Here is a 15,285-nt window from a genome sequence, read left to right as displayed (position 1 = left end):
TATTGGGCAAGTTAAGGGGCATGATGAACGTTTGTAGTGTAATGGTGTAAATCCTTCCGATTTCTTGCAAGAAAGAGATGTGGGATCATGTACCACCTGCTTTGACAGTGATCCTCAGGTGTGTGACTTACTCCTCTGATTTGTCCTCATCACCTGGCATATCCACATTGATATTGACACGGTTTTATTTTAGTTTTAGACGTATCATGAATCATACCATGTTTGAAATTGTAAGGGTATATTTGTGAAGACTGTATTCCTTTTTTCAGTGTATTTCTGTTATGTTCCAGTCTCCAGACAAAAAGTAGAAAACATCAAAGCCTACACTAGTGCAGGCAGGAAGATATAGTGTGATGGTAATGCTGCATAAATGTATAGATAAATTTATCATATGTACATATGAGTGATTATGTATCCTTTTGCTTTTCAGTGTCTTCTCAGAAACAACCAGCTGAGAAGGTAATTAAAGTCTCATTTTTATGTTGAACTATTAACTGTATAGTCTGTGAAACGTACTTTACGTATTGATTATTTTGTTTCAAATCCCATTCAGGCTACAAGTGACGAGAAAGATTCTGTTTCAAATATAGCCACAGAAATAAAGGAGGGACAGATATCTGGGACAGGTAATTTTGCAAAACACATCTAACGTCATGTTCAATCAAGATAGAAGAGAACTTGCCTTCCCCAAATAAGTCAGTGTGGAGTTCATCTAAGCTGCACGTTCTGATTCAGTACACCTGAGATTCTTCATTTGTAGTGAGTTCTCAGGTGACCCTGATGCTGCTGGTCCTTGGCCATGATCTGATTAGTAAGATTATAGACTTCCCTACATTGAAATTGGGAAGAAGAACAATTGGAGAGCAGTTCAACACATACCAGGCTAAGGGAGCAGCATAATTTTGCTTTAATTTTACAGCACATTTCCATCAAGAGGGGAAAGAGAACGAGATGAAGTAATAGATATTATAGGCATCATATCGTATTGTTATAAACAGAGGGAAAAGTGATCCTAATAACTCCATAAACGATGTAGAATGAGAACTAAGAAGACCACTGATGTAGCAATTATTTTCCTCAAGGAAGAGGGATTGTGAGGCAGGAAGGAGGAAAAAGAAGAAGACATTTATGTAATTTTGGGGTTTCTGCTGAGGAAACCTGAGCAAACTCATTTCAGATGCGTTTGGAATATTTGCATAAAAGGAGATTTGATTTTGGCTGCTCCAAGAACTACTGGAAGCAGGAAACAATGCTAGAATCAGGATAAACCACAGTGACTCATTACTCCTCTATGTTACTATTAGGCATCAGAGATATATGTTTTGTTGACTTTAGTTATAAAAATGAGATAAACTTGCATATGAATACATTGGCTTCCTTGTTCAAGGAGCTAACTCTTGGATAAAATAGCTATTTAATGAAACTTCTTTAGAGACTAACATGATACTCCCAACAAGGCTTTTTTAGAAACAAAAATGATGTTGAATTCTAATTAACTCCTAAAGTGGTCATTTTCCATGAATATTGGAGTGATTTCTGAATGTAAAACTTATTAATATCTAATGCTTGTAGCAGTCTTACTTTGTAGAAGTATGTTAACATTGGTAATTGATGATTTTTTTTTGAGGCTAATATATTATCGTTTGTTGCCATGAGTGGATGAAGAAACTTTCAGAAGGCTAAACTAGTGGATACAAGAAACTTAGGCAAATTCTTACACCACATGGGTGTGAGAAATCATGAATATTATGTACTAGATTTCAGGAAAGATGTATCCAAGGTGATCAATTTAGGACACTTCCACTGAAGAGACGTGAAGTGTACATTTACCTGAAGTGTCATTGTAATTGTGTACCTTCTAGTTATTGGGCAAGTTAAGGGGCATGATGAACGTTTGTAGTGTAATGGTGTAAATCCTTCTGATTTCTTGCAAGAAAGAGATGTGGGATCATGAACCACTTGCTTTGAGATTGATTCTCAGGTGTGTGGGTTACTGCTGTGATTTGTCCTCATCAGTTGGCATATCCACATTGATGTGGACACGGTTTTATTTTAGTTTTAGACGTATCATGAATCATACCATGTTTGAAATTGTAAGGGTATATTTGTGAAGACTGTATTCCTTTTTTCAGTGTATTTCTGTTATGTTCCAGTCTCCAGACAAAAAGTAGAAAACATCAAAGCCTACACTAGTGCAGGCAGGAAGATATAGTGTGATGGTAATGCTGCATAAATGTATAGATAAATTTATCATATGTACATATGAGTGATTATGTATCCTTTTGCTTTTCAGTGTCTTCTCAGAAACAACCAGCTGAGAAGGTAATTAAAGTCTCATTTTTATGTTGAACTATTAACTGTATAGTCTGTGAAACGTACTTTACGTATTGATTATTTTGTTTCAAATCCCATTCAGGCTACAAGTGACGAGAAAGATTCTGTTTCAAATATAGCCACAGAAATAAAGGAGGGACAGATATCTGGGACAGGTAATTTTGCAAAACACATCTAACGTCATGTTCAATCAAGATAGGAGAGAACTTGCCTTCCCCAAATAAATCAGTGTGGAGTTCGTCTAAGCTGCACGTTCTGATTCAGTACACCTGAGATTCTTCATTTGTAGTGAGTTCTCAGGTGACCCTGATGCTGCTGGTCCTTGGCCATGATCTGAGTAGTAAGATTATAGACTTCCCTACATTGAAATTGGGAAGAAGAACAATTGGAGAGCAGTTCAACACATACCAGGCTAAGGGAGCAGCATAATTTTGCTTTAATTTTACAGCACATTTCCATCAAGAGGGGAAAGAGAACGAGATGAAGTAATAGATATTATAGGCATCATATCGTATTGTTATAAACAGAGGGAAAAGTGATCCTAATAACTCCATAAACGATGTAGAATGAGAACTAAGAAGACCACTGATGTAGCAATTATTTTCCTCAAGGAAGAGGGATTGTGAGGCAGGAAGGAGGAAAAAGAAGAAGACATTTATGTAATTTTGGGGTTTCTGCTGAGGAAACCTGAGCGAACTCATTTCAGATGCATTTGGAATATTTGCATAAAAGAAGATTTGATTTTGGCTGCTCCAAGAACTACTGGAAGCAGGAAACAATGCTAGAATCAGGATAAACTACAGTGACTCATTACTCCTCTTTGTTACTATTAGGCATCAGAGATATATGTTTTGTTGACTTTAGTTATAAAAATGAGATAAACCTGCATATGAATACATTGGCTTCCTTGTTCAAGGAGCCAACTCTTGGATAAAATAGCTATTTAATGAAACTTCTTTAGAGACTAACATGATACTCCCAACAAGGCTATTTTAGAAACAAAAATGATGTTGAATTCTAATTAACTCCTAAAGTGGTCATTTTCCATGAATATTGGAGTGATTTCTGAATGTAAAACTTATTAATATCTAATGCTTGTAGCAGTCTTACTTCGTAGAAATATGTTAACATTGGTAATTGATGATTTTTTTTTGAGGCTAATATATTATCGTTTGTTGCCATGAGTGGATGAAGAAACTTTCAGAAGGCTAAACTAGTGGATACAAGAAACTTAGGCAAATTCTTACACCACATGGGTGTGAGAAATCATGAATATTATGTACTAGATTTCAGGAAAGATGTATCCAAGGTGATCAATTTAGGACACTTCCACTGAAGAGACGTGAAGTGTACATTTACCTGAAGTGTCATTGTAATTGTGTACCTTCTAGTTATTGGGCAAGTTAAGGGGCATGATGAACGTTTGTAGTGTAATGGTGTAAATCCTTCTGATTTCTTGCAAGAAAGAGATGTGGGATCATGTACCACCTGCTTTGACAGTGATCCTCAGGTGTGTGACTTACTCCTCTGATTTGTCCTCATCACCTGGCATATCCACATTGATATTGACACGGTTTTATTTTAGTTTTAGACGTATCATGAATCATACCATGTTTGAAATTGTAAGGGTATATTCGTGAAGACTGTATTCCTTTTTTCAGTGTATTTCTGTTATGTTCCAGTCTCCAGACAAAAAGTAGAAAGCATCAAAGCCTACACTAGTGCAGGCAGGAAGATACAGTGTGATGGTAATGCTGCATAAATGTATAGATAAATTTATGATATGTACATATGAGTGATTATGTATCCTTTTGCTTTTCAGTGTCTTCTCAGAAACAACCAGCTGAGAAGGTAATTAAAGTCTCATTTATATGTTGAACTATTAACTGTATAGTCTATGAAACCTGCTTTATGTATTGATTATTTTGTTTCAAATCCCATTCAGGCTACAAGTGATGAGAAAGATTCTGTTTCAAATATAGCCACAGAAATAAAGGAGGGACAACAATCTGGGACAGGTAATTTTGCAAAACACATTTAATGTCATGTTCGGTGAAGATAGAAAAGAACTTCTCTTCCCCGAATAAATCAGTGGGGGGCTCATTGAAGCTGTGCATTCTGATTCAGCAGGCCTGAGATTCTTCATTTTTAATAAGTTCTTGGGTGACACTGATGCTGCTGGCCTTCGACATGATCTTTGCAGTAAGGTTATAGACTTATGCACATTGAAATTGGGAAGAAGAAACGTTGGGGGCCATTAAAGACATAAGGAGCCAGGAGACAGCATAATTTTGCTTTAATTCTACAGCATGTTTTCACCAAGGGTGGAAGGAGAAAGAGAAGAAGTAAAGATTTTACAGAGGTCACATTGTATTGCTAAAAACAGATGGAGAAATTATGGTAATAACCCATAAGCACTGTAGGATGAGATCTAAGGGGACCACTGATGTAGCAATGACTTCCTCAAGGAAGAGGATTGTCAGGCAGGAAGGAGGGAAAATAAGAAGTTATTTATGTAATTTTTGGGTTTCTTCTGAGGAAACCTGAATTCAGTTGCATACTCATACATTTTTGTAAAAGAAGCTTTGATTTTGGCTGCTTTAAGAAGCAGTGGAAGCAGGAAGGGGTACTGGAACTGATATAAACCATAGTGACCCATTACTCCTCCTTGTTACTGTTGGGCATAAGAGATATATGTTTTGTTGATATTAGTTATTCAAATGAGAGAAACATGAATATGCATATATTGGCTTTGCTTTTCAATTAGCTAACTTTTGGATAAAATTAGCAATTTAATGAAAATGCTTTAGAGAATAACATGATATTTTATATGAGACTATTTTAGAAAGAAAAATAATGATGAATTCATTTATTGACTTTTAAAATTCTTATTTTCAATGAATATTGGAGTGATTTCCAAATGTAAAAGGTTATTCATAGCTAATGCTTGTAGCAACTTTATTTTGTATAAGTATGTCAAATTTGATCATTTATTATAGTTTTTGATAAGGTTTATGTATTATACTTTGTTGCCATGAGTGGATGAAGACCCTTTCTGTAGCCTAAACTAGAGGACACAACAAATGTAGGCACATTATTACACCACATGGGTTTGAGAAATAAAGAATATTATATACAGGATTATCCCAACCCATATCCAAGCTGATGAAGCTGGGACACTTCCACTGCGGACTTGTGAAGTGTACATTGTACTAAAGTGTCATTGTCATTGTGTACCTGCTCAATTACCAGGCAAGTTAAAGAGCATGATGAATACTTGCAGTATAATGGCATAAATCCTTCTGATGTCTTGCATGAAAAACATGCAGTAGCATTTAGTACCTTCTTTGACATTGATTCCTAGGTGTATGAGTTGCTCCTCTGATTTTAGATCACATTTCTTTTCATCATTCGGCATATCCAGATTGATATTGACACTTTTTATTTCAGTAATACACACATGATGCATAATACCTCTTTGTTATTTCTGATTGTATATTTTCTGGAAGCCTGTATTCCTGTTTTCTTCAGTGTATTTCCTCATGTTCCTGTCCCAAAGACACAAACTGTAAAACATCAAATCCTATACTAGTGCAGGCAGGAGGATACAGCTTGATGCTAACACTGCATGAATGTATGGATAACTTTATCATATTTACATATGATGGATTATATATTTCTTTTACTTTTCAGTGTCTCATCAGAAACAATCAGCCTGGAAGGTAGTTACTCCTTCATTTATATTTTGATTTATTTATTGCATAGCCTATGAAATATATTTTAAGTATTGACTATTTTGTTTCTCTTTTCATTCAGGTTATATTTAAAAAGAAAGTTTCTCTTTTGAATATTGCCACAAGAATAATGGGTGGTTGGAAATCTGGAACAGGTAATTTAGCAATACACATTTCACGTCATTTGCACTCAAGACAGAAGAGAACATCCAACCCCTGTATAGATCAGTGGGGTGACATTGAAAATGCACTTTCTGATTCAGCAGGCCTGAGATTGTACATTTCTAGTAAGTTCTCAGGTGGTGCTGATGCTGCTGGTCCTTGGCCATGATCTTAGTAACAAGCTTATAGACTTCTCTACATTGAATTTGGATAGAAGAACCATTGGAAAACAGTTCAAGACATGAGAGGATCGGGGGAGAGCATAATTTTGCTCTTATTTCAGAGCATGTTTCTATGGAGAGGGGAAGGAGAAAGAGAAGTAGCAGAAATTATAGATGTCAGATGGTACTGCTAAAACCAGAGGGAGGAAGTTGTCATAATAACCCATAAACACTGGAGAATGAGAAACAAAGTGACCACTGATGTAGTAATTATTTTCATCAAGAAATAGGGATTGCAAGGCAAGAAAGAGGGGAAGGAAGAAGTTATTTAGGTAATTTTGGGGTTTCTGCTGAGGAAACCTGAGTGAACTCACTTCAGATGCATTTAGGATGTTTGCATAGCAGAAGATTTGATTTCTGACTGCTCCGATGACTACTGGAAACAGGAAGGAGTGCTAGAATTGGAATAAACCACAGTGCCTCATTATTCCTGTTTATTAGTATCAGACATCAGACATATATTTTTTATTAGTTATTCAAATGAGTTAAAATTTAATATGAATTTATGAGCTTTTTTCCAAAGTGCTGTCTTTTTCATTAAAATAGCTATTTATTGAAAATTCTTTATAATAAAATGATATTCCAGAGCAGACTAATTTTGCAGACAAAAATAATGTTAAATGCATTAATTGAATCCTAAAATGGTTATTTTCAATGAATATTGGACTGATATCCAAATGTAAAAGCTTATTAATATCTAATGCCAGGAGCCATTGCATTTTGTATAAATATGTATAATTGATTGTACTTTTTGATGGGGTTTATATATTATACCTTCTTGCCATTAGTGGATGAAGAAATTTTCTGAAGGCTAAACTAGAGGATATAAGAAATGTAGGCAGATTATTACACCACATGGGTATGATAAATAATGAATACTATCTGCTAGGATTCACCAAACATATATCCAAGCTGATCAATTTAGGACACTTCCACTGAAGACAGGTGAAGTGTACATTCAACTGAAGTGTCATTGTAATTGTGTACCTTCTCAGTTATCAGGCAAGTTAAAGAGCATGATGAATGTTTGTAGTATACTAGTGTAAATCCTTTTGATACCTTGCATGAAAGACATGCAGGATCATGTAGCACCTGCTTTGACATTGATTCTCAGGTGTATGAGTTGCTCCTCTGATTTTAGATCACGTTTGTCCTCATCGTGCAGCATATTCACATTGATACTAACACTGTTTCATTTTAGTTTTAGATATATGAAAAATCATACCATGACTGAAATTGTAAGGGTTTATTGTGTGAAACCTGTATTTCTTTTTTTCAGTGTATTTCTGTCATGTTCCGGTCCCCAGACACAAACATCAAGGCCTATACTAACACAGGCAGGAGGATACAGCTTGATGCTAACACTTCATGAATGTATTGATAGCTTTATCATATTTATAAATGAGTGATTATGTATCCCTTTTGCTTTTCAGTGTCTTCTCAGAAACAACCAGCCTCAAAGGTAATTAAACTCTCATTTATATTTTGTATTAGTAACTGTATAGTCCATGAAACATACTTTATTTATTGATAATTTGCTTCAAATTACTTTCAGGCTACAAGTGACAAGACAGATTCTGTTTTGAATATAGCTACAGAAATAAAGGATGGACTACAATGTGGGACAGGTAATTTTGCAAAACACATTTAATGTCATGTTCAGTCAAGATAGAAAAGAAATTCTCTTCCCCAAATAAATCAGCGGGGGGCTTGTCAAAGCTGCACATTCTGATTCAGCAGGCCTGAGAGTCTCCATTTGTAATAAGTTCTCGGGTGACGCTGATGCTGCTGGTCTTGGACATAATCTTCGCGGTAAGATTACAGACTTCCCCACATTGAAATTGGGAAGAAGAAACATTGGAGAGCAGATCAAGACATAAGGAGCTCAAGGGACAGCATAATTTTGCTTTAATTCTACAGCATGTTTTCACCAAGGGTGGAAGGAGAATGAGTTGAAGTATAGATTTTACAGACATCACATCGTATTGCTAAAAACAGACAGAAAAGTGATTGTAATAACCAGTAAAAATTGTAGAATGAGAACTAACGAGACCACTGATGTAGCAATTATTTTCCTCAAGGAACAGGGATTGTGAGGCAGGAAGGAGGGAAAGGATGTTATTTATTTAATTTTGGGGTTTCTGCTGAGGAAACCTGAGTGAACTCACTTCAGATGCATTTAGCATATTTACACAAAAAAGATTTGATTTTGGCAGCTCCAGGAACTACTGGATGAAGCAAAGAAAGCTAGAATTGGGAAGAACCACATTGACTAATTACTTCTCTTTGTTACTATTAGGTGTAAGACAAATATCTTTTGTTGATTTTTGTTATAAAAATTAGATAAACTGGAATATCATCAATACATTGGCTTCATTCATCAAAGAGCTATCTCATGGATAAAATAGCTATTTAATGAATACTATTTAGAGAATAGCATGATCCTCCTAACAAGACAATTTTAAAAACAAATATAATGTTGAGTTCATCAACTGACTCTTAAAATGGTCATTTTCAATGAATATTGGAGTGATTTCCAAGTATAAAAGCTTATTAAAATCCAATGCTTTTAGCAGCTTTATTTAGTACAAGTATGTCAAAATTGATAATTGATGATTCTTTTTATTGAGGTTTATATATTACACTTTGTTTCCATGAGTGGATGAAGAAATTTCCGGGAACGCTAAACTAGAGAATACAGGAAAGTTAGGCAAATTGTTGCACCATATGGATATGAGAAATGATGAATATTATTTACTCAGATTCAGGAAACATACATCCAAGCTGCTCAATTAAGGACACTTCACTTAAGAGACGTGAAGTGTACATTCAACTGAAGTGTCACTGTAATTGTGTACCTTCTCAGTTACTGGGCAAGTTAATGAGCACAATGAATGTTTGCAGCATAATGGTGTAAATCATTCAGATATCTTGCATAAAAGACATGTGGGTTCATGTGCCACCCGCTTTGACATCTTCCCAGGTGATTGAGTTTCTCCTCTGATTTTTGATCACATTTGTTGTGATCACCTGGCATACCCTTTTTGATATGGACACTGTTTTATTTTACTTTTAGATATATGAAAAATCATATTATGTTTGAAATAGTCAGTGAATATATCATGACACATCTATTTCTGTTTTCTTTAGTATACTTCTGTCATGCTGCTGGCTTAAGACATAAAGTAGAAAACATCAAAGCCTACACTAATACAGGCAGGCGTATACAGCTTGATTCTAACACTGCATGAATGTATGGAAAACTTTATCATATTTACATATGAGTGATTATCCATTTTGCTTTTCAGTGTCTTCTCAGAAACAACCAGCTTTGAAGGTAATTAAACTGTGATTTATATTGTGAAGTAGTAAATGTAAAGTCTATGAAACATACTTCATTGATTGATTTATTTATTATTTTGTTTCAAATTCCATTCAGGCTACAACTGATGAGAAAGATTCTGTTTCAAACATAGCCACAGAAATACAGGATGGAGAAAAATCTGGGACAGGTAATTTTGCAAAACACATTTAATGTCATGTTCAATCCATTTAGAAAAGAACTTCCCTTCTCCAAATAAATCAGCGAGGTGGGGGAGGGGGGGCTCACCGAAGCTGTACATTCTGATTCAGCAGGCCTGAGATTCTTCATTTGTAATAAATTCGTGGGTGACGCAAATGCTGCTGGTCTGGAACATGATCTTCGGAGTAAGATTATACACTTCCCCACATTGAAATTGGGAAGAAGAAGTATGGAGAGCAGTTCAAGACATAAGGGGCTCTGGGGAACAGCATAGTTTTGCTTTAATTCTACAGCATGGTTTCACTAAGGGCGGAAGGAGAAAGAGAGGAAGTATAGATTTTACAGACGTCACATCGTGCTGCTAAGAAAAGACAGAAAACTGATATTAATAACCCGTAGACACTGTAGAACAAGAACTAAGGAGACCCATGATGCAGCAATTATTTTCTCAAGGAAGATGGATTGTGAGGCAGGAAGGAGGGAAAAGAAGTTATTTGTATAATTTTGGGGTTTCTGCTGAGGAAACCTGAGTGAACTCACTTCAGATGCATTTGAAATATTTGCCTAAAAAATATTTGATTTTGGCATCTCCAGGAACTACTGGAAGCAAGAAACAATGCTAGAATCGGGATAAAGCACACTGACTCATTACTCCTTTTTGTTACTATTAGGCATCAGAGATACATATTTTGTTGATTTAATTATAAAAATGAGATCAACATGACTATGAATACATTGGCTTCCTTGTTCAATGAGCCACCTCTTGGATAAAAAAGCTATTTCATGAAAGTTCTTTAGAGAATAACATGATACTCCCAAGAAGCCTATTTTAGAAACAAACATTATGTAGAATTCTTATTAACTCCTAAAATGGTCATTTTCCATGAATATTGGAGTGATATCTGAATGAAAAACTTATTAATATCTAATGCTTGTAGCAGTTTTACTTTGTAGAAGTGTGTCCAAATTGATAATTGATGATATATTGAGGCTAATATATTATCCTTTGGTGCCATGACTGGATGAAGAAACTTTCAGAAGGCTAAACTAGTGGATACAAGACACTTAAGCAAATTATTACACCATATGGGTATGAGAGATAATGAATACTATCTCCTAGGTATCAGCAAACAGATATCCAAGGTGATCAAATTAGGACACTTCCACTGAAGAGATGTGAAGTGTACATTCAACTGAAGTGTCATTGTAATTGTGTATCTTCTCAGTTATTGGGCAAATTAAAGAGCATGATGAATGTTTGTAGTATAATGGTGTAAATCCTTCTGATTTCTTTCATGAAAGACATGTGGGATCATGCAGCACCTGCTTTGACATGATTCTCATGTGTATGAGTTGCTCCTGTGATTTTAGATCAATTTGTCCTCATCACTCGCCATATCCACATTGATATTGACACGGTTTTATTTCAGTTGTTGACATATGACAAATCATACCATGTTTGAAATTGGAAGAATATATTTCATGCAGCCTGTATTCCCTTTGGTCAGTGTATTTCTGTCATGTTCCAGTCCCAAGACACAAAGTAGAAGACACCAGAGCCTACACTAGTACAGGCAGAAGGATACAGCTTGATGCAAACACTGCGTGAATGTATAGATAACTTTATCATATTTATATATGAGTGATTATGTATCGCTTTTGCTTTTCAGTGTCTTCTCAGAAACAACCAGCCTTGAAGGTAATTAAACTGTCATTTATATTGTGAACTAGTGAATGTATAGTCTATGAAACATACTTCATTGATTGATTTATTTATTATTTTGTTTCAAATTCCATTCAGGCTACAACTGATGAGAAAGATTCTGTTTCAAACATAGCCACAGAAATACAGGATGGAGAAAAATCTGGGACAGGTAATTTTGCAAAACACATTTAATGTCATGTTCAATCCATTTAGAAAAGAACTTCCCTTCTCCGAATAAATCAGCGAGTTGGGGGAGGGGGCGCTCACCGTAGCTGTACATTCTGATTCAGCAGGCCTGAGATTCTTCATTTGTAATAAATTCATGGGTGACGCTAATGCTGCTGGTCTGGAACATGATCTTGGCAGTAAGATTATACACTTCCCCACATTGAAATTGGGAAGAAGTATGGAGAGCAGTTCAAGACATAAGGGGCTCTGGGGAACAGTATAGTTTTGCTTTAATTCTACAGCATGGTTTCACTAAGGGCGGAAGGAGAAAGAGAGGAAGTATAGATTTTACAGACGTCACATCGTGCTGCTAAGAAAAGACAGAAAACTGATAGTAATAACCCGTAGACACTATAGAACAAGAACTAAGGAGACCCATGATGCAGCAATTATTTTCTCAAGGAAGATGGATTGTGAGGCAGGAAGGAGGGAAAAGAAGTTATTTGTATAATTTTGGGGTTTCTGCTGAGGAAACCTGAGTGAACTCACTTCAGATGCATTTGAAATATTTGCCTAAAAAATATTTGATTTTGGCATCTCCAGGAACTACTGGAAGCAAGAAACAATGCTAGAATCGGGATAAAGCACACTGACTCATTACTCCTTTTTGTTACTATTAGGCATCAGAGATACATATTTTGTTGATTTAATTATAAAAATGAGATCAACATGACTATGAATACATTGGCTTCCTTGTTCAATGAGCCACCTCTTGGATAAAAAAGCTATTTCATGCAAGTTCTTTAGAGAATAACATGATACTCCCAAGAAGCCTATTTTAGAAACAAAAATTATGTAGAATTCTTATTAACTCCTAAAATCGTCATTTTCCATGAATATTGGAGTGATATCTGAATGAAAATCTTATTAATATCTAATGCTTGTAGCAGTTTTACTTTGTAGAAGTATGTCCAAATTGATAATTGATGATATTTTTATTGAGGCTAATATATTATCCTTTGGTGCCATGACTGGATGAAGAAACTTTCAGAAGGCTAAACTAGTGGATACAAGACACTTAAGCAAATTATTACACCATATGGGTGTGAGAGATAATGAATACTATCTCCTAGGTATCAGCAAACAGATATCCAAGGTGATCAAATTAGGACACTTCCACTGAAGAGATGTGAAGTGTACATTCAACTGAAGTGTCATTGTAATTGTGTATCTTCTCAGTTATTGGGCAAATTAAAGAGCATGATGAATGTTTGTAGTATAATGGTGTAAATCCTTCTGATTTCTTTCATGAAAGACATGTGGGATCATGCAGCACCTGCTTTGACATTGATTCTCACGTGTATGAGTTGCTCCTGTGATTTTAGATCAATTTGTCCTCATCACTCGCCATATCCACATTGATATTGACACGGTTTTATTTCAGTTGTTGACATATGACAAATCATACCATGTTTGAAATTGGAAGAATATATTTCATGCAGCCTGTATTCCCTTTGGTCAGCGTATTTCTGTCATGTTCCAGTCCCAAGACACAAAGTAGAAGACACCAGAGCCTACACTAGTACAGGCAGAAGGATACAGCTTGATGCTAACACTGCGTGAATGTACAGATAACTTTATCATATTTATATATGAGTGATTATGTATCGCTTTTGCTTTTCAGTGTCTTCTCAGAAACAACCAGCCTTGAAGGTAATTAAACTGTCGTTTATATTGTGAACTAGTGAATGTATAGTCTATGAAACATACTTCATTGATTTATTTATTTATTATTTTGTTTCAAATTCCATTCAGGCTACAACTGATGAGAAAGACTCTGTTTCAAACATAGCCACAGAAATACAGGATGGAGAAAAATCTGGGACAGGTAATTTTGCAAAACACATTTAATGTCATGTTCAATCCATTTAGAAAAGAACTTCCCTTCTCCGAATAAATCAGCGAGTTGGGGGAGGGGGCGCTCACCGTAGCTGTACATTCTGATTCAGCAGGCCTGAGATTCTTCATTTGTAATAAATTCGTGGGTGACACTAATGCTGCTTGTCTGGAACATGATCTTGGCAGTAAGATTATACACTTCCCCACATTGAAATTGGGAAGAAGAAGTATGGAGAGCAGTTCAAGACATAAGGGGCTCTGGGGAACAGCATAGTTTTGCTTTAATTCTACAGCATGGTTTCACTAAGGGCAGAAGGAGAAAGAGAGGAAGTATAGATTTTACAGACGTCACATCGTGCTGCTAAGAAAAGACAGAAAACTGATAGTAATAACTCATAGACACTATAGAACAAGAACTAAGGAGACCTTGATGTGGCAATTATGTTCCCAAGAAAGACGGATTGTGAGGCAGGAAGGAGTGAAAAGAAGTTATTTATATAATTTTGGGCTTTCTGCTGAGGAAACCTGAGTGAACTCACTTCAGATGCATTTGGAATATTTGCCTAAAAAATATTTGATTTTAGCATCTCCAGGAACTACAGGAAGCAGGAAACAATGCAAGAATTGGGACAACGCACACTGACTCATTACTCCTTTTTGTTACTATTAGGCATCAGAGATACAAGTTTTGTTGATTTTAGTTATAGAAATGAGATCAACTTGAATATGAATACATTGGCTTCCTTGATCAAATAGCTACCTCTTCGATAAAAAAGCTATTTCATGAAAGTTCTTTAGAGAATAACATGATACTCCCAAGAAGCCTATTTTAGAAACAAAAATTATGTAGAATTCTTATTAAATCCTGAAATGGTCATTTTCCATGAATATTGGAGTGATATCTGATGAAAAACTTATTAATATCTAATACTTGTAGCAGTTTTACTTTGTAGAAGTATGTCCAAATTGATAATTGATGATATTTTTATTGAGGCTAATATATTATCCTTTGGTGCCATGACTGGATGAAGAAACTTTCAGAAGTCTAAACTAGTGGATATAAGACACTTAAGCAAATTATTACACCATATGGGTGTGAGAGATAATGAATACTATCTCCTAGGTATCAGCAAACAGATATCCAAGGTGATCAAATTAGGACACTTCCACTGAAGAGATGTGAAGTGTACATTCAACTGAAGTGTCATTGTAATTGTGTATCTTCTCAGTTATTGGGCAAATTAAAGAGCATGATGAATGTTTGTAGTATAATGGTGTAAATCCTTCTGATTTCTTTCATGAAAGACATGTGGGATCATGCAGCACCTGCTTTGACATTGATTCTCACGTGTATGAGTTGCTCCTGTGATTTTAGATCAATTTGTCCTCATCACTCGCCATATCCACATTGATATTGACACGGTTTTATTTCAGTTGTTGACATATGACAAATCATACCATGTTTGAAATTGTAAGGATATATTTCATGCAGCCTGTATTCCCTTTGGTCAGCGTATTTCTGTCATGTTCCAGTCCCAA

General features: G+C 35.5%; 1 protein-coding gene across 2 annotated transcripts in view; it reads left to right on the top strand.

The window, feature by feature from the left end:
* LOC100938099 (ankyrin repeat domain-containing protein 36A-like) overlaps positions 1–15,285 on the top strand; it is a 206,073-nt gene that overhangs the window by 77,925 nt on the left and 112,863 nt on the right. For both annotated transcript variants that reach the window (XR_008522045.1, XM_054547127.1), the window contains 16 exons: positions 431–459; positions 554–626; positions 2,294–2,322; positions 2,417–2,489; positions 4,157–4,185; positions 4,280–4,352; positions 6,028–6,056; positions 6,151–6,223; positions 7,885–7,913; positions 8,007–8,079; positions 9,760–9,788; positions 9,891–9,963; positions 11,645–11,673; positions 11,776–11,848; positions 13,532–13,560; positions 13,663–13,735. Coding sequence is in view for 1 of the 2 variants with exons in the window: in XM_054547127.1 (XP_054403102.1) it covers positions 431–459; positions 554–626; positions 2,294–2,322; positions 2,417–2,489; positions 4,157–4,185; positions 4,280–4,352; positions 6,028–6,056; positions 6,151–6,223; positions 7,885–7,913; positions 8,007–8,079; positions 9,760–9,788; positions 9,891–9,963; positions 11,645–11,673; positions 11,776–11,848; positions 13,532–13,560; positions 13,663–13,735 (816 nt within the window). In the remaining variant the exon portion in view is untranslated. The remainder of the gene's footprint in view (positions 1–430; positions 460–553; positions 627–2,293; positions 2,323–2,416; positions 2,490–4,156; positions 4,186–4,279; positions 4,353–6,027; positions 6,057–6,150; positions 6,224–7,884; positions 7,914–8,006; positions 8,080–9,759; positions 9,789–9,890; positions 9,964–11,644; positions 11,674–11,775; positions 11,849–13,531; positions 13,561–13,662; positions 13,736–15,285) is intronic.

This window comes from Pongo abelii, chromosome 12 (assembly GCF_028885655.2).
Source record: "Pongo abelii isolate AG06213 chromosome 12, NHGRI_mPonAbe1-v2.0_pri, whole genome shotgun sequence".
Classification (NCBI taxonomy): domain Eukaryota; kingdom Metazoa; phylum Chordata; class Mammalia; order Primates; family Hominidae; genus Pongo; species Pongo abelii.
This window is presented reverse-complemented; position numbering and strand designations above follow the sequence as displayed.